Source organism: Ranitomeya variabilis, chromosome 2 (assembly GCF_051348905.1).
Source record: "Ranitomeya variabilis isolate aRanVar5 chromosome 2, aRanVar5.hap1, whole genome shotgun sequence".
Taxonomy (NCBI): Eukaryota; Metazoa; Chordata; class Amphibia; order Anura; family Dendrobatidae; genus Ranitomeya; species Ranitomeya variabilis.
In genome coordinates, this window is record NC_135233.1 from 675,559,467 (window position 1) to 675,585,449 (window position 25,983).

At 42.3% G+C, this 25,983-nt stretch overlaps 1 protein-coding gene across 8 annotated transcripts in view; it reads left to right on the forward strand.

Annotated features, from left to right (window-relative positions):
• Positions 1 to 25,983, forward strand: part of MAP7 (microtubule associated protein 7) — a 186,019-nt gene that overhangs the window by 34,607 nt on the left and 125,429 nt on the right. For 2 of the 8 annotated variants that reach the window (XM_077289295.1, XM_077289297.1), the window contains exon 1: positions 5,372 to 5,894. The exons of 4 other annotated variants lie outside the window; for them this stretch is intronic. In XM_077289295.1, the coding sequence (XP_077145410.1) occupies positions 5,714 to 5,894 (181 nt within the window). In that variant the 5' untranslated portion in view covers positions 5,372 to 5,713. Of the gene's footprint in view, positions 1 to 5,320; positions 5,895 to 25,983 lie in introns of those variants that run through there. 2 more of the 8 variants (XM_077289292.1, XM_077289293.1) reach the window with 2 other exon arrangements.

Genomic DNA, 25,983 nt, shown 5'->3' on the forward strand with positions numbered 1-25,983 from the left:
CTATTACTCCATTACTAAAAAAACCCACCCTTGACCCATCATGCACAAACAACTACAGACCGGTCTCCAATCTCCCATTCATCTCAAAACTCCTAGCGCCTAGTCTACTCCCGTCTTACCCGTTACCTCTCCACTCACTCCCTCCTAGACCCTTCACAGTCCGGGTTCCGCCCCCTACATTCAACAGAAACTGCACTCATCAAGGTGACCAATGACCTTCTGACAGCAAAATGTAACGGTGACCACTCTCTGCTCATTCTCCTCGATCTTTCTGCAGCTTTCGACACTGTTGACCACCCTCTCCTACTCTCTAGGCTCCAGTCACTAGGCATCAAGGACACTGCTCTCTCCTGGTTCTCTTCCTATCTTTCTGAACGCTCCTTCAGTGTTCTGTTCTCTGGCTCCACTTCATCTCCTCTTCCTCTCACTGTCGGGGTACCTCAGGGCTCAGTCCTTGGCCCCCTTCTCTTCTCCGTCTACACGGCCCCAATTGGACAGACCATCAGCAGATTTGGCTTTCAGTACCATCTTTATGCTGATGACACACAACTATACACGTCATCCCCTGACCTTACCCCCGCTGTACTACAGAACGCTACTGACTGCCTGTCCGCAGTTTCCAACATCATGTCCGCTCTCTATCTGAAACTCAACCTCTCCAAAACTGAACTTCTTCTGCTCCCGCCTTCTACTAACCTCCCTAAATCTGAAATTTCTCTCTCCGTGGGTGGCACCATAATAACACCCCGGCAGCAGGCGCGCTGTTTGGGTGTTATGTTTGACTCTGATCTCTCCATCACCTCCCACATACAATCTCTTGCCCGCTCGTGCCGCTTACACCTAAAGAACATCTCTAGAATCCGCCCTTTTCTCACCATGGAGACAACAAAAAGTCTCACTGTCGCCCTAATCCACTCCCGTCTGGACTACTGTAATGCTCTATTAATTGGCCTCCCCCTCACGCGACTTTCCCCTCTCCAGTCTATCCTTAATGCAGCAGCCAGGGTTGTCCATCTGGCTAATCGTTACTCAGACGTGTCCGCTCTTCGCCAGTCATTACACTGGCTGCCCATTCATTACAGGATACAATTCAAAGTACTTGTTCTCACCCACAAAGCTCTCCACAGTGCGGCACCCCCTTACATCTCCTCCCTCATTTCTGTCTATCGGCCTAACCGACCGCTGCGCTCTGCAAACTACTTTCGACTAACCTCTGCACTAATCCGTCCCTCACACTCCCGACTCCAAGACTTCTCCCGTGCTGCGCCAATCCTCTGGAATGCTCTACCCCAAGATATTCGGACCAGCCACAATTTGCATAGTTTTAGGCGCTCGCTCAAAACACATTTGTTCAGAGCGGCCTATCACCTTCACTAATCAAACTCATTTTATGTTTGTGTGTGTGTAGCCCATTCGCTATCTCCATCTACCCCCCCCCCCCACCCCCTGAAGATGGCTGGACCATCATTGTAAATGCATCACTGTAAATACACACCTGTACTTTGTATCTCCGCCACCTTATTGTAGATTGTAAGCTCTCACGAGCAGGGTCGTCTTATTTTGCTTTATTCTGCTTTATTACTGTATTGTTAACATTGTTACTTATGACTGTTGTGTTTGAAACTGTTAAACTGTAAAGCGCTGCGGAATATGTTGGCGCTATATAAATAAAGATTATTATTATTATTATTATTATTATTATTATTATTAGGATTTTAAACCAATGCCATCATTTCCTGAAATGAGTTTTACTTATAAAAAAAACTTGACAAGTTAGCCAGAATGTAAAAGACGTCTTGGGAGCGTACCCTCCAAGTGTGTGGACTGGACACTGAGTCTTTTTGCTGAGTTTTGGATCTAAGCAGAAACTCCGAAGCTCAGAAAGAGCTTTTGGCACATATGCCATTTATTTATGGGGGACCCATTACAGAAAAAATGCTTTTTTATATGTCCTTTTTTGTTGGACCGTCTGGAGACCTGTTATACTTTTTTTCTGTGTTATGGATCAACTTTGCCAATGCTAGTCAATGGTCCTGTGACCATACCATGTGGATGTCATCTGAGTGCTGTCCGTATCGTACTGTTTAATGGGCTGGAGGAGCTAAATTTGTGTGGGGTTTCACATGAGAGAGAACGGATTCAACAAGAAATGGAAAAAGTGTCTCAAAGACCAAAAGTAGGACTAGCACACTGAAAAAAAACAACACTGTTTTCATATAAGGGAGAAAAAAAAGTGACTAGTGATGACGCCCTTAAAGGAGTTGTTCAGTATCAGACAAATGTGGGGCCAATGCAGGCAATAGTGTAAAAGAAGAAACCAAGCCTTGCCTGATGAAGCTCCTGCCTCTCTTCTTTTCCCATTGGTTGTTCATGGGACTGCAGCCAATCACTCAACCTTAGCAGTAATGCTGCGGTAGACGACATGAGGCCACTGAGTGTCTTGATTGGCTGCAGCGGTCACGTATTACAAATGGGATTCCACATTGAATAGCTCAAGTACTGACAGGTCAATCTGTTTGGGTTCAGTAAAATATTTTGAGGCATCATTTATACCTTTCCATTTGCTGGCCTATTGGCTTCTGATTAATCTTATACTGAATCCAGTCCTGTTGAAACTGCTTCCACTTCCCAAGATTTCCAAGTGGCAGTATGTAGTTTTGGTTCCATGTTGTCTACATCTGGAGAAGTGAGGAGAGTCTCCGCTTATGGACCCCTTTCAACAAATACCTCAGCCCTGCGATACAATATTGTTACTTCTTACAACTGTTCTTTGTAATTCTATAGCAGAGCATGTAATAATTGTGACCGTATCCTTGTGTTAATCCAGATGTAGGAGATATTTTATGCAAGTCAGCTAAGGTGTTTCCATCGCAGTGATGTACACGTCTGATTAGTCAGACTGGGAGGACAATGTCATGAAATGATAACTGTTGCTTCCCATTCACATGAGGTTGCTCAATAAATTATATAAAAAACAGGGGTGGAAATATTATTACATTGGGTGGAACCCAACAAAACCAATTTCATTGGGACAAAGACTAACTTTAAAATTGTGATAAAAATCATTATATATATCTCCCGTTGTGTAGATGCCTGGAACAGATATAGCCCGGCATGCATCCCCGGTGATGGCATCATTGTGGTTCTGCTTACAGATGTTAATTTATTTAAAGGCATAAGAAGTAATGTTTGTATGGTGTTTGAAACATTTTTTTTTTTTAATTTCCTTAAAAAAATCATGTCTACAATTTTGGTTCCATTAAGAATTTTGCACCGCTATTCTTTCTATAGCCTCTTTATCGACGCTGTCTATTCATGGCTGCAGAATGAGTTAACTGAGAATCTATCAGTCAGACCGCTATGTCTGATGACAAGTTTGTAATTCTTTTATCTGTCTTTTTCTGAGCTCCTTTCAGCTGATTTCTGACCACGGACCACATCAAAGTATAACTTGAAGGGAAACAAGGAGCCTGTACAAGTCAAATAGTGCAAAATGTTTCATGAAACCCAAGTGCAAAATTGATTGAGCCCCTAATTCATACATTTAACCCCATATAGGTACTTCAAAGATTGCCTCCCCCTCTTTTCCGGCACATGACAGCTGATCTGATCATGTGACCCTAACTGGAATTGCTATCCTCCCGCGGCTGTTAACATGTTAACAGCGGCATTTAAGTTACGCAAACTGGATGAACGTCATTGGCTCCACCCATCGGAGACCCTTGTCGCATGATCGTGGGAAGCTGATGGGTTGGCATGCCAGGAGACCCCTATGGTTGTCATTGCCGGTTCTCATAGCAGATGAACATTTTTGCTACGCAGAGCGGGGCAGGGTCACTTGAGTGGGAATTCTGCTTTTCTAGCACTTAAGGGCTCTGTATATGAGGTCCGCAAACTATTCTAGCAAAATCTGGAGGAAAATAGCGCTCCGTCCCTCCATAGTCTCGCCATATGGATAAGTAGTACCGAACATCCACATGTGGGGTAGTTCTACGTTCAGCAGAAATTGTGCACACATTCTGGTGCCATTTTTACCCATTTCACAGTGTGAAAATATAATAGCTAGGGCTAAAATAAAATTCTGATGGTAAAAATGTAAATTTTCTTTTCTTCACTGCCCAATGGTATAAAATTATGTGACCCACTTGTGGTGTTAATATGCTCACTGCACCACTAGATGAATTCATTGAGAGATGTAGTTTGTAAAATGGGGTCAGTTATGGGGTTTCTGTTGTTCTGGTTCCTCAGGGGCTCGGCCAATGTGACATGGCCCCCTCAAACCAATCCAGCAAAATCTGAACTCCAATATGGCGCTTCTTCCCTTCTGAGTGTTGCATTGTGCCTCAAAATTAGTTTTTGGCCACATATGGGGTATCGGTGTACTCAGAAGAACTTCCACAACACATTTTGGGGTCCATTTTCCCCTGTTAACCTTGTGAAAATTAAAAAAAAAATTGGGCTGAAAAACAATTTTGTGGGAAAAAATGTGATTATCATTATTTTATTTTTGATGGCTCACCAGTCTAAACTTCTGATATTTTCACATTTCATATTTAATAAATGTTACCACTAACATGAAGTACAATGTCCCAAGAAAACAGTCCCAGAATCAGTAGGATGCGTTGAAGCGTTCCAGAGTTATTACATCATATAGTGTCAGTGGTCAGAATTGTAATATTTGGCCTGGTCAGGAAGGTGAAAACAGGCTTAAGGTTGATGGGGTCAAGTAAGAACATAAAATGCTCCCAAAGGACAACCCCTTCATTTTCTGGAATATATCTTTCAGTGTGTCCTTTGTCGTTTCTGTTATTCATGAACTAACAGATCAATTGTAAATTTACCCAACTTCTAGATCTAAAACTCCCATTTATGGATCCAGACTTCATTATTGATTTGATGTTTATTACGCATTGTGTCTATCGGCAACTGATGTACAACACCCTTTCTACAGAATTATTATAGCGGAATTCTGAATAAACCTAAAAAAAAAAACCGTTCTGACAAGTCCGGGATATTTTAGTGCATATGTACATAGTATAAGATTCATGTAATAAATATATATTTTGGATGGTTTAATTCCCCATTATGGTTTATGTTTACGCTCATGATATTTTGCCCATGGCGGTTTTGGAATAGCGGCTGCAGTGTGTATTGTATGGTGCATTTTTCTGTAGTTCTCCGCGTTGGTGCTATGTTCATCATCTGGGCAGGTGTCTTGCTGCTGCTGTGTGTTTAGCCCTATTATGCAAGCATCTCCTGCCGCCCCACATGGGACAGACGGCACAGCCCAGTGACAGCTCAGTAATGACAGTGGGAAGGCATTCATTCCAGCAGGCTCCAGCTGAAGAGGCAGCATTACGCAGCTCTCCGTGATTAGGCGATGTCACTGTTGTCAGGGTAACTGTGAACAGCGGCGTATCATATTTTTTTCCTCCTGCGCTGTGTGCTGAATATTTTAGTGTGCTGAAGCCGGCTCAAGGCTAAGGGAAAAGGTGGCAAGAAGACAATTGGTGGGTTACGTCTATCTGGATTGCTGGAAGAAGAAAAGGCTTGTGATCTGCTACGAGGAAGACGTTTCCTGGGATATCTATGCAGGTGGATATTGGCATTCTTCCTGCTCTGTCTTATGGCCCATGCTGGGGCCACTGACTAGCCCATACAGGAGCTGGTGCTCCATTTACTCTTCTAGGGAATTTGCAGGACAAGGGGATACATGCTGATTTTCCTAAAATCCAAGAAGAAAAAACCTGTGGCGGGCAAAATGCCAGGATCTGCTGCTACCACCCGGCAGGATAGGGTGAAGAAAACTGGAACCAGGCCTACAGCTCCGGTACTATTCACTATAAATGAGGAAGACGAGCAGCAAAGGAATGGCAACAGCAAGAAGGAAAAAGGTAAGCATTGTGATTGACTCTTTTTTATTTATTTTTTTTATAAATGCAGAATATGCCTGCCCTTCAGTGCATGTGTAGGCAAGAACAGGCTTACTACCACTTCCATGTATCCTGCTGGTACTAGAACATTCCTGCCATTCAATGCAGATGTAGACAGGACAAGCTTAACACCACTTCCGTGTATCCAGCTGGTTACTAGAACGTGCCTGCCCTATAATGCAGATGTAGGCTGAATAGGCTTACCACCACCTCCATGTATCCAGCTGGGTACTAGAACATGCCTGCCCTATAATGCAGATGTAGGCTGAACAGGCTTACTACCACTTCCGTGTACCCAGCTGGGTACTAGAACATGTCTGCCATTCAATGCAGATGTAGGCAGAACAGGCTTACGATCACATCCTTGTATCCAGCTGGGTACTAGAACATGCCTGCCATTCAATGCAGATGTAGGCTGAACAGGCTTACCACCACTTCCGTGTACCCAGCTGGGTACTAGAACATGCCTGCCATTCAATATAGATGTAGGCAGAACAGGCTTACCACCACTTCCGTGTACCCAGCTGGGTACTAGAACATGCCTGCTGTTCAATGCAGATGTAGGCAGAACAGGCTTACCATCACTTCCTTGTATCCAGCTGGGTACTAGAACATGCCTGCCATTCAATATAGATGTAGGCAGAACAGGCTTACCATCACTTCCATGCATCCAGCTGGCTACTAGAACATGCCTGCCGTTCAATGCAGATGTAGGTAGAACAGGCTTATCACCACTTCCATGTATCCAGCTGGCTACAAAAACATACCTGCCTTTTAATGCAGATATAGGCAGAGCAAGCTAACCACCACTTCCATGGATCCATCTGCTTGCTGGGTTCTGTGATTTGCATCTCTCTAGAAATGAGTGTGAGAATATATCAGTGGGTCTGGATACATTGTGTTTCTTAGCGTATGCTTCTTTCCTTCGCCTTTATGTGGCTATGAATGGTACCCAAAGGTCCTTTTCGTGATAACCGTCTGCTTTTTACATTTCTCTTGCGGGTCACCTGGCTAGAACTATGCTGCATGATCTGACATAGAATAATTGATGCTTCATCCTAGATCAAATCTGCACAGTGTTTATCGGATTGTCTTGTGTTACGCTGACATCTCGGTGAGCATTTCATTTATCTGCAGGATTTGTTTAGGACCCAGTATGCAGACTACCATAGGTCTTGTAGAAGTAACAGGGCCCTCCCTTATGCAGAGATCTGAGCTGGTAGGCTTTGTGATAGGGCAGTGTGCCCTAGTGAGCTGTCCTGGCAGGGCATTGCTTGCCATACTGGAGTTGGATGGCAGGGGTGTGAAAGGTTTTGTGTCATGCAAGTCAAATGTTTCCATTTCACCTCCTCCACAACAGCTGAGGAGTGTCAAGGGTGTCACTGAAATCTTTACATAAAGATAATCCATTATTAACGTATCCCATAGTCCTCAGTACTGCCAACCAGCATAGTGCACAGGGAGGACTCTATAAATAGATTAGGAATATGCCTACGTCTGCAAGCATAATCCGCTGTAGAGCTGGTAAAATACTGATCATCAGCCAAAATAGAAAATCCCAAATAATATCCTAAATGCATAAATGGTCGTTATGGTGCTACGAGAGCTTTGGCATATTAGTTATGTAAGACACAGCATGTACCCTGCTATTATGGCACTATGTAGGTCACTTTTCTGTAATATCTTTTGACCTTTATATACGTCTAAACCAGAATAATAGCAACACTATTCAGGTTGTAGTCTAAAATATTCAAAGCCCTGATGACATGTTGAAAGGAATACATTGTATGGTGGTGGTTTGACTTTGACTACTAATTACTTTGGTGTTATATTATACATATTCGGGCATGATTGTAGCCATGTCAAAGTTACCAGAATTTGAACTCATACCTTGGTCATTACTTAGACTCTGTATCCCTCCTAGCAGTCTAACTTAGGCTTTCTGTGGTCCACCTTGCGATGCTTGAGGAATTAGGATCTAAGCAAGACTGCTATCCAGATTAATTTGTAGGGTCATGTGTCAATAGCCAATGCACGTCTTATCTACAGTTGTGCTCAAAAGATTATGTACCCTGGAATAATTTTTGCTTTCTTGGCCTTGTTTTCAGAGAATATGAATGATAACACCAAAACTTTTTCTCCACTCATGGTTAGTGGTTGGGTGAAGTCATTTATTGTCAAACTACTGTGTTTTCTCTTTTTAAATCATAATGACAACCCAAAACATCCAAATGACCCTGATCAAAAGTTCATATACCCCATGTCTTAATACAGTGTACTGCCCCCTCGGACATCAATGACAGCTTGAAGTCTTTTGTGGTAGTTGTGGATGAGGTTCTATATTTTCTCAGATGCTAAAGCTGCCCACTCTTCTTGGCAAAAAGCCTCCAGTTCCTGTAAATTCCTGGGCTGTCTAGCATGAACTGCACTCTTGAGATCTCCCCAGAGTGGTTCAATGATATTGAGGTCATGAGACTGAGATGGCCACTCCAGAACCTTCACTTTGTTCTGCTGTATCCAATGACAGGTCGACTTGGCTTTGTGTTTTGGATCGTTGTCATGTTGAAACATCCAAGTACGTCCCATGCGCAGCTTCCGGGATGATGAGTGCATATTTGCCTACAGTGTTTGCTGATAACGTGCTGCATTCATCTTTTCCTCAACTTTGTTCAAGTTTCCTGTGCCTTTGTAGCTCACACATCCCCAAAATATCAACGATCCATCTCTGTGCTTTTTGGTGGGAATGGTGTTCCTTTCATCATAGGCCTTGTTGACCTCTCACCAAATGTAACGTTTATGGTTGTGGCCTAAAATCTCAATTTTGGTCTTATCACTCCAAATTACCTTGACTTGTCTCTGTGCTGTTTTGCATATTGTAGATGATATATTTTGTGGCATTTGCGCAGTAGTGGCTTTCTTCTGGCGACTCGACCATGCAGCCCATTTTTCTTCAAGTGCCTCCTTATTGTGTATCTTGAAACAGCCACACTGCTAGTTTTCAGAGAGTCCTGTATTTCAGCTGATGTTATTTGTGAGTTTTCCTTTGCATCCCGAACAATTTTTCTGGTAGTTATGGACGACATTTTTGCTGGTCTACCTGAACGTGATTTTGTTTTTAGAGCCCCTGATTTTCCATTTGTTAATCACAGTTTGAATGCTGCTGACTGGCATTATCAATTCCTTGGATATGTTTTTGCATCCATTTTCTGTCTTATACAGTTCAACTATCTTTTCCCGTAGATCCATTGACAATTTTTTTGCTTTCCCCATGACTCACAATCCTGAAACATCAGTGGCTGGATGAAAGATGCAAGAGTCTGTCTGGATCCCAGAAACTCAGCTTTTATGCACACACACTGATTACAAGCAAACAGGTCACAGGTGAGGATGTTACCTTTAGTAGCCATTCAAACCCATTTGTGTTAACTTCCGTGCATGTTATCAGGCCAAAATCACCAGGATATGTGAACTTTTGATCAGGGTCATTTGGATGTTTTGGGTTGTCATTATGATTTAAGAAGAGAAAACGCAGTAGTTTGACAATAAATGGCTTCACCCAACCACTAACCATGAGTGGACAATACGTTTTGGTGTTATCATTCATATTCTCTGAAAAAAGACCAAGAAAGCAAAAATTCTGCCCGGGTATGTAAACTTTTTAGCACAACTGTAAATATATGTATTCAGGATCATTATTGTGAAGTCTTATTGGCCCATGCTGTATCTTCCTGTGTCTTTTAACCCCTTTCTGTCATCGGACGTACTATTCCGTCCATGTGGGGTGGGCCCTAATTCCCAAGGACGGAATAGTACGTCCAGCGCGATCGGCCGCGCTCACGGGCGGAGCGCGATCGGCCGCGCTCACGGGCGGAGCGCGGCCGATCGCGGCCGGGTGTCAGCTGACTATCGCGGCTGACATCTGGCACTATGTGCCAGGAGTGGTCACGGACCGCCCCCGGCACATTAACCCCCGGCACACTGCGATCAAGCATGATCGCAGTGTCCCGGCGGTATAGGGAAGCATCGCACATGGAGGGGGCTCCCTGCATGCTTCCCTGAGACGATCGGTACAAGGCGATGTGCTCACCTTGTACCGAGCGTCTCCTCCCTGCAGTCCCCGGATCCAAAATGGCCGCGGGGCTGCATCCGGGTCCTGCAGGGGAGGTGGCTTCACAGCGCCTGCTTAGAGCAGGCGCCGGGAAGCCTCCCTGCTGTGCTGTGTGATCGCCGATCTGACACAGTGCACAGCAAAGTGTCAGATCGGCAATCTGTCACTTTACTGTGATGTCCCCCCTGGGGCAAAGTAAAAATGTAAAAAAAAAAAAAAAAAAATCCTAAATAAATAATAATAAGAAAATATATTGTTCCAATAAATACATTCCTTTAGCTAAATAAAAATAAAAAAAACAATAAAAGTACACATATTTCGTATCGCCGCGTCCGTAATGACCCGACCTATAAAACTGTCCTTCAGTGATCACCTTAAAAAAAAAAAAAAAAAAAAGAGGCAAGAAACAACGCTTTATTATCATACCGCCGAACAGAAAGTGGAATAACATGCGATCAAAAAGACGGAAATAAATAACCATGGTATCGCTGAAAGCGTCATCTTGTCCCGCAAAAAACAAGCCACCACGCAGCATCATCAGCGAAAAAATAATAAAGTTATAGTCCTCAGAATAAAGCGATGCAAATATAATAATTTTTTCTATAAAATAGCTTTTATCGTATAAAAGCGCCAAAACATAAAAAAATGATATGAGGTATCGCTGTAATCGTACTGACCCGAAGAATAAAACTGCTTTATCCATTTTACCAAACGCGGAACGGTATAAGCTCCCCCCCCCGAAAGAAATTCATGAATAGCTGGTTTTTGGTCATTCTGCCTCACAAAAATCGGAATAAAAAGCGATCAAAAATGTAACGTGCCCGAAAATGTTACCAATAAAAACGTCAACTCGTCCTGCAAAAAAACAAGACCTCACATGACTCTGTGGACCAAAATATGGAAAAATTATAGCACTCAAAATGTGGTAACGCAAAAAACATTTTTTTGCAATAAAAAGCGTCTTTTAGTGTGTGACGGCTGCCAATCATAAAAATCCGCTAGAAAACCCGCTATAAATAGTAAATCAAACCCCCCTTCATCACCCCCTTAGTTATGAAGAATTAAAATATTAAAAAAATGTATTTATTTCCATTTTCCCGCTAGGGCTAGGGCTAGGGCTAGGGTTGGGGCTAAAGTTAGGGTTGGGGCTAAAGTTAGGGTTAGGGTTTGGATTACATTTACAGTTGGGAATAGGGTTGGGATTAGGGTTAGGGGTGTGGTTAGGGTTACAGTTGAGATTAGGGTTAGGGGTGTGTTTGGATTAGGGTTTCAGTTATAATTGGGGGTTTCCACTGTTTAGGCACATCAGGTGCTCTCCAAACGCGACATTGCGTCCGATCTCAATTCCAGCTAAGGCTACTTTCACACTAGCGTTAACTGCAATACGTCGCAAATGCGTCGTTTTGCCGAAAATACGCATCCAGCAAAAGTTCTTGCTGGATACGTTTTTTCGTCATAGACTAACATTAGCGACGCATTTGCGACGCATTGCCAAACGTTGCGTCCGTTTTGCGACGCTTGGGCATGTGGTAGCGGACCGTCGGGAGAAAAAAACGTTACTCCGCCCCCACCTCCCCGCACTTCCCCGCACCTCACAATGGGGCAGCGGATGCGTGGGAAAAATACATCCGCTGCCCCCGTTGTGCGGCGGAGACCACGCTAGCGTCGGGAACGTCGGCCCGACGCACAGCGACGGGTTGTTCCCGACGCTAGTGTGAAAGTAGCCTAATTCTGCGTTGAAAAAGTAAAACAGTGCTCCTTCTTTTCAGAGCTCTCCCGTGCGCACAAACAGGGGTTTACTCCAACATATGGGTTATCAGCGTAGTCAGGATACATTGGACAACAACTTTTGGGGTCCAATTTCTCCTGTTACTCTTGAGAAAATACAAAACTGGGGGCTAAAAAATATTTTTTGTGTAAAAAAAATAAAATAAATAATAATAAAAAAAATAATAATAAATAAATAAAAAAAATAAAAAAATAAAAAAATATTTTTTATTTTCAAGGCTCTGCGTTATAAACTGTAGTGAAACACTTGGGGGTTCAAAGTTCTCACAACACATCTAGATAAGTTCCTTGGGGGGTCTAGTTTCCAATAAGGGGTCACTTGTGGGGGGGTTTCTACTGTTTGGGTACATCAGGGGCTCTGCAAATGCAACGTGACGCCTGCAGACCAATCCATCTAAGTCTGCATTCCAAATGGCGCTCCTTCCCTTCCGAGCTCTTCCATGCGCCCAAACGGTGGTTCCCCCCCACATATTGAGTATCACCGTACTCAGGACAAATTGGACAACAACTTTTGGGGTTCAATTTACACTGTTTCCCTTGGAAAAATATAAAACTGGGGGCTAAAAAAATAATTTTTTTTTGAAAAAAAAAATGATTTTTTATTTTCACGGCTCTGCTTTATAAACCGTAGTGAAACACTTGGGGGTTCAAAGCTCTCACAACACATCTAGATGAGTTCCTTAGGGGGTCTACTTTCCAAAATGGTGTCACTTGTGGGGGGCTTCAATGTTTAGGCACATCAGTGGCTCTCCAAACGCAACATGGCGTCCCATCTGAATTCCATTCAATTTTGCATTGAAAAGTCAAATGGCGCTCCTTCCCTTCCGAGCTCTGCCATGCGCCCAAACAGTGGTTTACCCCCACATATTTAGGTATCAGCGTACTCAGGACAAATTGGACAACAACTTTTGAGGTCCAATTTCTTCTCTTACCCTTGGGAAAATAAAAAATTGGGGGCAAAAAAAATAATTGTTGTGAAAAAATATGATTTTTTATTTTTACGGCTCTACATTATAAATTTCTGTGAAGCACTTACTGGGTCAAAGTGCTCACCACACAGCTAGATAAGTTCCTTAGGGGGTCTACTTTCCAAAATGGTGTCACTTGTGGGGGGTTTCAATGTTTAGGCACATCAGGGGCTCTCCAAACGTAACATGGCGTCCCATCTGAATTCCATTCAATTTTGCATTGAAAAGTCAAATGGCGCTCCTTCCCTTCCAAGCTCTGCCATGCGCCCAAACAGTGGTTTACCCCCACATATGGGGAATCGGCGTACTCAGGACAAATTGTACAACAACTTTTGGGGTCCATTTTCTCCTGTTACCGTTTGTAAAATAGAACAAATTGGAGCTGAAGTAATTTTTTTGTGTAAAAAAGTTAAATGTTCATTTTTATTTAAACATTCCAAAAATTCCTGTGAAACACCTGAAGGGTTAATAAACTTCTTGAATGTGGTTTTGAGCACCTTGAGGGGTGCAGTTTTTAGAATGGTGTCACACTTGGGTATTTTCCATCATATAGACCCCTCAAAATGACTTCAAATGAGATGTGGTCCCTAAACAAAATGGTGTTGTAAAAATGAGAAATTGCTGGTCAACTTTTAACCCTTATAACTCCCTAACAAAAAAAAATTTTGGTTCCAAAATTGTGCTGATGTAAAGTAGACATGTGGGAAATGTTACTTATTAAGTACTTTGTGTGACATATCTCTGTGATTTAATTGCATAAAAATTCAAATTTGGAAAATTGCGAAATTTTCAAAATTTTCGCCAAATTTCCTTTTTTTTTCACAAGTAAACGCAGGTAATATCAAAGAAATGTTACCACTATAATGAAGTACAATATGTCACGAAAAAACAATGCAGAATCACTGGGATCCGTTGAAGCGTTCCAGAGTTATAACCTCATAAAGGGACAGTGGTCAGAATTGTAAAAATTGGCCCGGTCATTAACGTGCAAACCACCCTTGGGGGTAAAGGGGTTAAGGATCATATAGAGGTTTATCTTGTATCTCAACTGCGATTTTGACAAATTTTATTCAAGTCACGTACCTCTGTAATATCTCTTGCTCTTTTTCACCTTCACCTTCAATTTGTACAAGAAAAGTTACATTATTTTTCCTGCTCAAACCATGTTTCTTCTCATGTCAGATATTAAAGCAGTTGTCCAGGCTTGACACAAAAGTCTGCAGTCACTCTATATACAAACATTATTTGTAATTAGTAACTGTCCAGTCATGAGCTCATATAATACTTTTCAGCAATTCTGTTTTATTTGACAGATCTATTATTTTTTTCACTACAGTTTTGCTAGTATCTAAAGTAAATCTGCTGTAGTCTGAGACACGCCCCTCATCGTATCATTGGTTGAGGCTGCTGCGATCAACCTTTCGCTGCCTCCTCTGATTGGCTGACAGGCCCCCCTAGGAAGTCAGTGTGTGGAGAAATGATTTCCAACACAGCAAGGGCAGAATGATACTAGAGATTACTAAAGTACCAGTCCGAAAAAAATACCATGTACTTGCCACATATTAAGGGCAATGAGCCTAAGTATGGAGAACCTGGAAAGACTCTAAGTATAACTAAATGACTACATGTTTGGTCCCTTTACTTGCCTGTAGATTGGACCACCACCAATATGCTGAAGAGACAAAAAATATATAAACTTTTGTATATGTTTAATTACTCTCAAGTTTTTAAAGAATACCTGTCCCCAAAACTGACCATGGTATTCGGCATTGCTCACAGGGTAAATACAAGCCCCTTCCTCCCGAGAATCCTGTGAGCTACATACCCTTGTAAAAAAACTTACACATTAGCAGTAAATTAAAAGGTTTTTCTATCTAAAACCATATGGTGGATTTGAAGACGAACAAAGAACAAAACAAAAAAAAAAAAAAAGTATGGAATAATCAGGGGAACAGTGAGATTAAAATGACAATAAAAATTTGCCTCTTTCGACCTGGTGACAAGTCTCCTTTAAAGAGGTTGTCCGGGTTTTAACATTAAAGGATAGGTCAAAATTGTGTGATCGGTGTGAGCGTGACACCCGCCACCCTGGCTGATCAGCTGTTGCCGGTATCAGTGGCAGCCAGAACTGATTATTCGCAGACCTCCACAGCGCCCTAGACTGTATAGTGGTCACTGCCAGGTACTGCACATCCGCCCCCTATTCAAATAAGTAGGATGTGCAGTACCCGGCCACAGCCACTATTCAGTCCATGGAGCTGTGCAGCTACATAAATGCAGAGTTCTGCCACTGACCATTTTTAAAGACACTTGAAAACTGTACGAGGACAATGATTTTGCTTTAGGTGGCAGAAATAAACCCCTCTGGGCCCTCATATTCCAAATATACAGTAATCCTAACTTATACAGTCCGTTCTTTTCTTTTTTTGTGTGTGTTGCTGCTACATGACACATTGGCTATTAATCCTGTGACCAAAACCTCTAAAGACAGTCAACGAGCAGAGATTGCTAGAATGAGCCTCGGGTATAATGTCGTATCTATGGGGTAATTTGTAGCTACAGATTACAATACATTTTGAAACGTCAGAAAATTGTTTTTCCTTTTTTCCTGTAGTTTGTTTCATTTTTTGGGGTATTTTTCCCTTAGAAATTAAAGAGAAAGGGGTGATACTAACAAGATGATGGAGGCGCAGTGGCTAATATTAGCAATATGCATAATCTAGGTCTAGAGCAGCACCCAATGTGAATCCAATCCTGTGTGTTGGCAGCATGGGGTTAGCTCACTGTGAACTTTCTGGCTTTTAGGTCTGTAAAGCATTTGAACTCCTTTTTTTTTCTGCTTTATTATGACTTTTGCAATGGAGATCTGCACAGTTCTTATTGCAATTAATATATGCTATGTGCAACACTCCAGTGAAATTGAACATTTAAATGAAGTTTCTCACTACTAACCTCTAAGGGTCATAGAAGAAAGGTTCTAGGCAATTGAACCAATTGGGCCAGTACCCAAAAAATCTGAAAGGGGGAAAAAGTATTTAAACAGTAACTAAACTTTTTTTATTTCCAGAATGGAATGTTATTAAATTATCCTGAAAAAATGCATGTAAGCAGCTTCCAATCCTCTGCTTTTCCCCAGTCTGTTTGCTAGCTTTTACCTGTATCGATAACAGAGCATACTAGTATAGAGTACAGATGATGGCAGTGAAAGTGTCAGCTCTCTAAGGGCTCATGCACATGATAGTGATTATCTCGTACGAGAAAATTGGTGCTGAGTTTCATCAGTGTTTTTGACTGTCCCTTTTAGGCTAGAGAAAAAAAAAATGAAAGCTCAGTCGAAGGCTACATTTCCACTGGCGAGGAAAACGGACGAGTGCAATCCGATAAAAAATCGGATTGCACTCGGACCAATGTTATTCAATAGGTGTCTTTTCATTTGCGATTTTTTTTCTCGGCCGAAATCGGACTGAGAAAAAAATCGCAGCTTGCTGCGATTTGCTGCGAGTCTCGGACGAGACTCGCCAATGCAAGTCAATGGGTGCGAGAAAAAAATCGCACAGCACTCGCACCATGCGAGTTCTGTCCGATTTTTACGCACCGGTGTCCTTTGAAAAGCCGGTAATTCAGCGCGGTGTACAGTAAAACCACACTGACAGGTTAGAATAGAGTAGATATATGCACATAGAATGTGTGTATATACATATATATATGTCAGTGAGACACCTATATATGTATATTTATATTTAATGCAGCGCTAGATAGCATAAAAGCCGCTAATTCAATTGCCGGCTTTTGCTCTCTCCTTCCCAAACCCGACAGGATATGAGACATGGTTTACATACAGTAAACCATCTCATATCCTCTTTTTTTTTTTGCATATTCCACACTATTAATGTTAGTAGTGTGTATGTGCAAAATTTGGCCGCTGTAGCTGCTCAAATAAAGGGTTAAATGGCGGAAAAAAATGGCGTGGGCTCCCGCGCAATTTTCTCCGCCAGAATGGTAAAGCCAGTGACTGAGGGCAGATATTAATAGCCAGAAGAGGGTCCATGGTTATTGGCCCCCCCGTGGCTAAAAACATCTGCCCCCAGCCACCCCAGAAAAGGCACATCTGGAAGATGCGCCTATTCTGGCACTTGGCCACTCTCTTCCCACTCCCTGTAGCGGTGGGATATGGGGCAATGAAGGGTTAATGCCACCTTGCTATTGGAAGGTGACATTAAGCCAGATTAATAATGGAGAGGCGTCAATTATGACACCTATCCATTATTAATCCAATTGTTGGAAAGGGTTAAAAAACACACACACACATGATTTAAAAGTAGTTTAATGCAATAAACACAGCGGTTGTTGTAATAATTTATTTTTCTCTCAATCCATTAGGAAACCCTCGCTTTGAAAAATAATAAACGCACAAGATACATACCTTCTGGTGAACCGTCTCGTCCCACGAAGTAATCCATCTGAAGGGGTTAACTAATATTACAGGCAGAGCTGCGATAAACCACTCGCTCGTGCCTGTAATCCCCGGGTGCTGAAAGGAAAGCAGTGATCTATACTTACATTCAGTCGCGGTGAGGCGCCCTCTGGTGGATGTTCTCATGAACTGCAGCCTGGGAACTTTTTCCCACGCTCCAGGTCATATGAGGACATCCACCAGGGGGCGCATCACCGCGACTGAAGGAAATGTAGGTCAATGACCTACATTTCATTCATTCGCTGGGAAATTACAAGCACGAGCACCGCTGCATTTAGCAGGGCTCCTGCCTGTAATATTAGTTAACCCCTTCAGATGGATTACTTCGTGGGACGAGACGGTTCACCAGAAGGTATGTATCTTGTGCGTTTATTATTTTTCAAAGCGAGGGTTTCCTAATGGATTGAGAGAACAATAAATTATTACAACAACCGCTGTGTTTATTGCATTAAAATACTTTTAAATCATGTGTGTGTGTGTTTTTTAACCCTTTCCAACAATTGGATTAATAATGGATAGGTGTCATAATTGACGCTTCTCCATTATTAATCTGGCTTAATGTCACCTTACAATAGCAAGGTGGCATTAACCCTTCATTACCCCATATCCCACCGCTACAGGGAGTGGGAAGAGAGTGGCCAAGTGCCAGAATAGGCGCATCTTCCAGATGTGCCTTTTCTGGGGTGGCTGGGGGCAGATGTTTTTAGCCACGGGGGGGCCAATAACCATGGACCCTCTCCTGGCTATTAATATCTGCCCTCAGTCACTGGCTTTACCATTCTGGCGGAGAAAATTGCGCGGGAGCCCACGCCAATTTTTTCCGCCATTTAACCCTTTATTTGAGCAGCTACAGCGGCCAAATTTTGCACATACACACTACTAACATTAGTAGTGTGGAATATGCAAAAAAAAAGAGGATATGAGATGGTTTACTGTATGTAATCATGTCTCATATCCTGTCGGGTTTGGGAAGGAGAGAGCAAAAGCCGGCAATTGAATTAGCGGCTTTTATGCTATCTAGCGCTGCATTAAATATAAATATACATATATATATATATATATATATATATATATATATATATATATATATATATATATATATATATATATATATATATATATATATATATATGTGTCTCACTGACATGTATATATGTATATATACCCATTCTATGTGCATATATCTACTCTATTCTAACCTGTCAGTGTGATTTTACTGTACACGGCGCTGATTTGCCGGCTTTTCAAAGGACACTGGTGCGTAAAAATCGGACAGCAATACGGATGTCATACTGATGTCATACAGATGATGCGATTAAAAATCGCATTGCACTCGCATTGCACTTGCATGACAATCGCATACGTTACATCCGTTTTTTCGGTCCAGATTACGGACCGATTTGTCTCTCGGCAGTGGAAATGTACCCTAAGGAGCGCAGAAAGAAGACTCTGACACCAGGATAGGGTTAAGCCACAACACGGTTCAACGGAAATACCGTCTTCATCAGGTGGACATTTTAATGGTGACAATAAGGAGGCAGTATATAAATGAAAAACAACCAATCACAACACTGTTAAAATTACATATGCAAATTATTTATATAGCACAGCTTGTCCAATGTTCAGCCCTGAAGAGCTATTGCAATGTATAGCCTAAACAGCTATTGAGAACATATAAAAACATATGAGGTAGAAACCTATCACATCCTAAAAAATAAGAAAAAAACAAACAAACAAACACACAATATAAAAAATAATCAAAATAGTGAAATTAATAATAAAAAATAAAAATAAAGAAAAGGAAACAATATTTATCTGGTCAGTTTATCTATCATGAGGTTCAGTCCTTCAGGTGCCAACGTGCCGTGTTTAAAAATCCAAAAGCTTTCTTTATTTATTAAGCTACTAAAACGGTCAGCCACAGTGTCAGGTATATAATCAATAATTATTAATTTCAGAGATTGCAAATTTTTCTGATGCATTGTTAAAAAATGTTTGGATAGACTGTGCAAAAGAAACCCATTTTTGATGTTGTGACGATGTTTGTTCAGTCTAGCATGCATTGTTTGTATGGTGCGGGCCACATATTGTAGACCGCAACCACATTCGATCAAATATACTACAGAAGTGGATTGACAGTTAACAAATGAATTAATTTTAAAAATGGTGCCTGTTGTATTAGATTAGAATTCCCGTGCCCCATTCACAATCGAGGTACAACAGAGACACTTGGCATTTCCACATGCAAAACAGCCAGAATAAGGGGAAATCTTGGAGCGTCTATATACTGGAGCTAAAGTCGTATTACTAGGTGCAATAAAATTGCGTAACGTCCGATTCCTGCGAAATATCGTTCTGGGGTGAGACGGTATATGTTTTGAGAGTATTGGATCTCCTCTAAGTATAAACCAGTACTTTGACAACAGTTTCTTAATTATTCCATGAGATTGATTAAAAGTGGTGATGAAGCTCCACCTACCAAATGTCGTCTTAGGGGAGGGTGGCTCTATGGATTTCTTTTCAATTCTACTTATACAGTCTTTCTGAGAGAGGGATTTGGCTCTCAGACAAGCATCTTATCTAAAGAAACATGTTTTTATATGTTCTCAATAGCTGTTTAGGGCTATACATTGTAATAGCTCTACAGGGCTGAACATTGTGACAAGCTGTGTTATATAAATAATTTGCATATGTAATTTTAACAGTGTTGTGATTGTTCGTTTTTCATTTATATACTGCCTCCTTACTGTTACCATTAAAATGTCCACCTGATGAAGACCGTATTTCCGTTGAAACGCGTTGTGGCTTAACCCTATCCTGGTGTCAGAGTCTTCTTTCTGCTCTCCTTAGACTGAGCTTTCATTATTTTTTTTTCTGTATCTGTATCCTCCATTGGAGGTGTTCGGCTGGAGCTGCGGGGGGGATTTTGCACTTTCCCCCTTCCTTTGGGGCTACCTTCTTGGCACTCTGGAGAAAACCGCCCACTATTTTTACTTTTAGGCTATCTTATAAAAAATTGTTACAATGTTGATCCAGAAAAATAGGACTAGTGTCATGCCAGTGCAATGCAATTTTTCTCAACTAGCATCCGTTTTACATGGATATGTAATCCCTACGCAATGTATTTTCAGCATAATCTTTTATACTGTAATTCTCTATGTAATTTAAAGCTAGTTTTCAAACTAATAAAGCAATCTTTATGTACAGGTATAGCTAGACAAGTAGAATAGATAGATAATTAGAATAGATTGAATGAATATATAGACATTATATTTTCTCAAGTCCCCCTACATATAATCAACTTTTATCCCTTAGTGCCTTTCATGAGGCATTAAAGAGTGTTTAGCCTTATTAAACCTATTAAATAAATAATTTTACAAAAATCACGTGGGGTTTCATATTTTTCATAACCAGCCAAGGTAAAGCAGTCAGCTGCGGGCTTATAATGCTGGGAAGGTCCCCGGTTATTGGGCCTTTCTCAGCCTAAAAATACAAGCCTGCAGCTGCCCCAGAATTGGCACATCAAAGATGCGCCAATTCAGGCACTTCACCCTGGCTATTCCTGATTGCCCTGGTATGGTGGCATTCGGATTAGTGGTTTATGGGGTTGATGTCAGGTTTGTAATGTCAGCTCAGGGGTTAGTAATGGAGAGATGTCTATCAGACACCTCCATTACTAAGTTAAAAGAAAAAAGCGCACACAAACACAAATTTTATTTTAAATAACACTCCCCCAACACCTCGTTCACCAATTTATACATACAGTGTGACATAGCGATCACTAAGCGAGTTGGGGTACACTTCCTTGTCGGCGATATTCAAACAAACAGCAGCTGTTTCTCATTTACAAAAGTCCGTGCCTGGTTTATTTCACCTCCATAAACCACGGTAGGGCATTTGAACATCACAGCACTGACATATAGTTCATTTCAGTTGCGGTTACATTCATACAGTTCCATACCTGACTTCCGTCAGGTCACAGTTCCCCTGGCTCTGGGTTACCTGTTTAACAGATGCCCCAGTTTCCCAGCCTGGATTCATATAGGTCCTTTCAGAAGTTCCGACCCTCAGTGCCCCCTGGACTCTCAGGGTATGTGCACACGTAGCGGATTTGGCTGCGGATCCGCAGCAGTTTTCCATGCGTTGTACAGTACCATGTAAACCTATAGAAAACAAAATCCGCGTGGAAACGCAGCAGTTTATTTTCTGCAGCTTGTCAATTCTTTGCGTGGATTCCGCAGTGTTTTACACCTATTCCTTTATAGGAATCCGCAGGTGTGAAAACGCAGGCGAAATCCACACAAAAACTGCACTAAATCTGCGGATTCTGCAGAATCCGCGCTGAAAAATCCGCAATGGAATCCGCAACGTGTGCACATAGCCTCAGGAGCTCCAGCCAGCTCCAGTCTCACACATGGGCATCTCTCATGTGGTGCAACCAGGAAACGTATAGGATCTTCCTGACGTCATAGGACCCATCACTTTCTGGTTAACCCTTAAATCCAGCCCATTACTAAAATACAGGTTTGTGGGACTACAAGACCCAGCAACCTGTCCTGGATTCAGATCGCCGCAGACCTCTGTCTGTGCGATACATACCTGTCTCTCAGTAGATCACTAGTTGGTACATCACAACAGATGCATCCACGAAGTATAGTTTACAGTGGGTTGTATATGCATCAATAATTACCGTATATACTCGAGTATAAGTCCACCCAAGTATAAGCCGAGTATGTATTGTCCCCTCATTCCTATCCTGGTATGCGTGGCTCCTCATCCCCAGCCTGGTATGTATGGCTCCTCATCCCTATCCTGGTATGCGTAGCTCCTCATCCCCATCCTGGTATGCGTGGCTCCTCATCCCCATCCTGGTATGCATGGCTCCTCATCCCTATCCTGGTATGCGTGGCTCCTCATCCCCATCCTGGTATGCGTGGCTCCTCATCCCCATCTTGGTATGCATGGCTCCTCATCCCCATCCTGGTATGCATGGCTCCTCATCCCTATCCTGGTCTGCGTGGCTCCTCATCCCCATCCTGGTATGCGTGGCTCCTCATCCCCATCCTGGTATGCGTGGCTCCTCATCCCCATCCTGGTATGCGTGGCTCCTCATCCCCATCCTGGTATGCATGGCTCCTCATCCCTATCCTGGTCTGCGTGGCTCCTCATCCCCATCCTGGTATGCGTGGCTCCTCATCCCCATCTTGGTATGCATGGCTCCTCATCCCCATCCTGGTATGCGTGGCTCCTCATCCCCATCCTGGTATGCATGGCTCCTCATCCCTATCCTGGTCTGCGTGGCTCCTCATCCCCATCCTGGTATGCGTGGCTCCTCATCCCCATCCTGGTATGCGTGGCTCCTCATCCCCATCCTGGTATGCATGGCTCCTCATCCCTATCCTGGTCTGCGTGGCTCCTCATCCCCATCCTGGTATGCGTGGCTCCTCATCCCCATCTTGGTATGCATGGCTCCTCATCCCCATCCTGGTATGCGTGGCTCCTCATCCCCATCCTGGTATGCATGGCTCCTCATCCTTATCCTGGTCTGCGTGGCTCCTCATCCCCATCCTGGTATGCGTGGCTCCTCATCCCCATCCTGGTCTGCATGGCTCCTCATCCCCATCCTGGTATGCATGGCTCCTCATCCCTATCCTGGTCTGCGTGGCTCCTCATCCCCATCTTGGTATGCGTGGCTCCTCATCCCTATCCTGGTATGAATGTCCCCATCAGAAAAACATAAAAAAAAAACCAAAAACTTGCTTACTGTCCCTGTGCTCCCTCGCAGCGTCTTGCTCCGGTGCCAGCAGCTGCATCGGCTGGGCAATCACGTGTGCCACTACTTAAGGGAATGAACATTCTCTGCCCTCCACGCCTATGGGAGTGGAGAGAAGTGAATATTAATTTCTCTTAAATAGCGGGCATACATGATCACCCAGCCGCTGCAGGAAGCTGGCGGCTGCGGCTGACACTGTGCGCGCTGTTACAGAGAAATGAATATTCACTATCCGTGCAGTGAATATTTATTTCTCTTTAGCAACGAGCACAGGCTTTAGCAGCAACAGACAGCTCCTGCCTCCCATGACCCGCTGCCGCTCCCCCTCCGTTTTCTGGGACCCTCAACTAGAGTATAAGCCGAGAGGGGCTTTTTCAGCACAAAAAAAGTGGTGAAAAACTCCTTATACTCGAGTATATACGGTAAATGCAGACTTGCATAGCATGGATGTGGAGCCCTATTATTGTGTAACTCCGCGTCCCTATAAAGGATCAAGGCACATCCATGTATAATAAAGCCATAATAATATTTTAATAGATCCCAAATGAATGAAAAAATACGAAAAAGGACACCACTAAAACAATTTAAACCATGTAGACCATAAGATCAACATAACAGTCCTTTATAGACCCTTCTAAGAAAAAGCCCATTATTCTTCATAAGTAAAGTAGCTATAAACTCATAAAGTAACCAAATGATAGTGCCATCCATATAGAAAAGTGCTTTTAAAAGGTTTCTAAAATCTGAATAGTCCATACAGAAACTCAACCAACCCATAAGTAATGTGACATCTAAGTGATTTATATGTAGGGGGATGGTAATCATTGCAGCACTTATTCTCTTGATCTTATAAGGTATTACTATCTTATACGTGGATGTGATCCTTTGTGTGTATCTCTTCTTTCTTTCTGTATTTGGGTGGCTTTTTATACGTTAATTGCCCTCTGCTGTCTATTCTGCTGTGCCCACCTTTTGACTTAAATGTCTGATATAGATGCACACCCATTGAGAATGGATCCCCGCTATGAATAGAGAGGTAACGCTGCATGCTGGCCTTCTCTATTAATTCCTACGGGAATGCCAAATATTGCTTGACAATTAGTCTTGTTTTAGATCTACAGCATCTGTGCTGACCTATGTGCCTCAATGACAACAGGCTATAAACAGGCTGTGTTTTCTGACCCTGTGGGCATATACCATTGTAATATACAAGAAGTAGTAGGTGAATAAGGCTGCAAACAAGAGAAGCCAGCAGCACACTATAAGCAATAAAATGTATGCAAACAGTGAATATATGCAATGTGAACTGCATTACTTCCATATAGAATACACTTATAAAAATGAAGGTAGTTAGTGCATTAAATTGGCCAGTTCAAGAGAGCCCATCAGCCACAACAAGATGACCTTTCTTTAATTGGACCGTAAACTTAATATTTATGAAACATGCGGCATTTTTATATTCTGTATAGCAGTAATGCAGTTCAAATTTCATATATTCAGTGTTGGCAAACATCTTAGGACTTGTTTGTATAGTATACATTCATAACAGCTTGCATGTGTTTACACTTGCTTTATGTTGTTCGGATGTCTGGACGTTTTTTTTTGTTTTTTTTCTTCAAGCTACGGTAACTATTGGAGGTTGTGACTATCCTCCTTTCCTCACTAAATATTGCTCCCATCAGCCTAAGGGTGCTGGATCCTACCTGCCCTTTAAATCTGTAGGATTATAGCCCGGGAAAGGCATGCTTGATAAATATTAGGTTTTTGGGAGAATAAGGCTGCGTTCACACACCCTTGTAACACCTCTGTTAGTGCGGTGTGATTTTTCCTTTTCTATTGGACAGCACTTGGACTCTCAGCTTTGAATAGATGTATTCGGTCAGCTATTAAAACCGCAAATCCAAAAGTGAGATCCTTGTGTCTCAGGGCATGTCATGTTCTGATCCTATGGGGATCTGTGAGAAACCGATGCAAATTGGAAACCCTTCAATTCTCTTCCGTTTTGCGTCAGTGCCTCAAAAATCTGTTAACAAGTGACAAAATTGAATAAAATAAAGTGACCTTCAATTGGTCTTTTTATTGGTTTTGAAACAAGCACATCTCTTTAGTGGGGAAAAAAAGAGGAGAAATAAAATGGGATGACACCTGAGAAAAAATAAGTCAGTTTCCCTCTTGGATAGTAACACTAAAAAGGATGTGTGAATGCACCATAGCTGTGAAATAATATATAAAAACATTTTTTTTATTTACCCCAGGAGGTCAGATACTAACAAGTGTGGCTAGCTGCAGCAGGAGCCTCCCCCCATTGCTTTGTCCTCAATAAGAAACCAGGAATTCCCAGCCACGCCCCACAGATAAGCCCCGCCCCTACAAGGACCTGCTACATAAATATGGAAGTGACGGGGAGGAAATGAATGCTTGTGTTCTCTGCAGGCAATTTACATGACACGCTTTGTTTTAAGAGCTGGAGAAATCCCGCAGACTGGCACAAACATTGTTGATGAGTTTTTCTTGGCATTCATTTCTAGGTATAGGTTTATCTTAAAACTAGATTAGCAGTTATGTTACAACTAATAAAACTAAACCAGACGTCAGAATTCAAGCACTGCTTTTTCTCCTCCATTTTATGTTCCAGTGAGTGGGAAAATATATACCAAACCATACACCATGATAAAAGGGTGCCCTCCCTGGTTGATTCCATCCTGTTCATTTGTCCTGAGAGCCAACATTTTATACAAGACTCTAGAAGAACTGCATTTTTTGCAACTGAAAGTTTGTCCACTGTTTATAGCAAGACTAGAGAAGGCAAGAACAAATCCAAGCACTATCATGCGGGGCCTACTTTGATCTTTGGCATGTTGCAATCCAGTTGTGGACTGGGGTGGCAAGGAGCCACCAGAAATATTCTGGGAGGCCACTGTTCAGCCAACATGAAAATA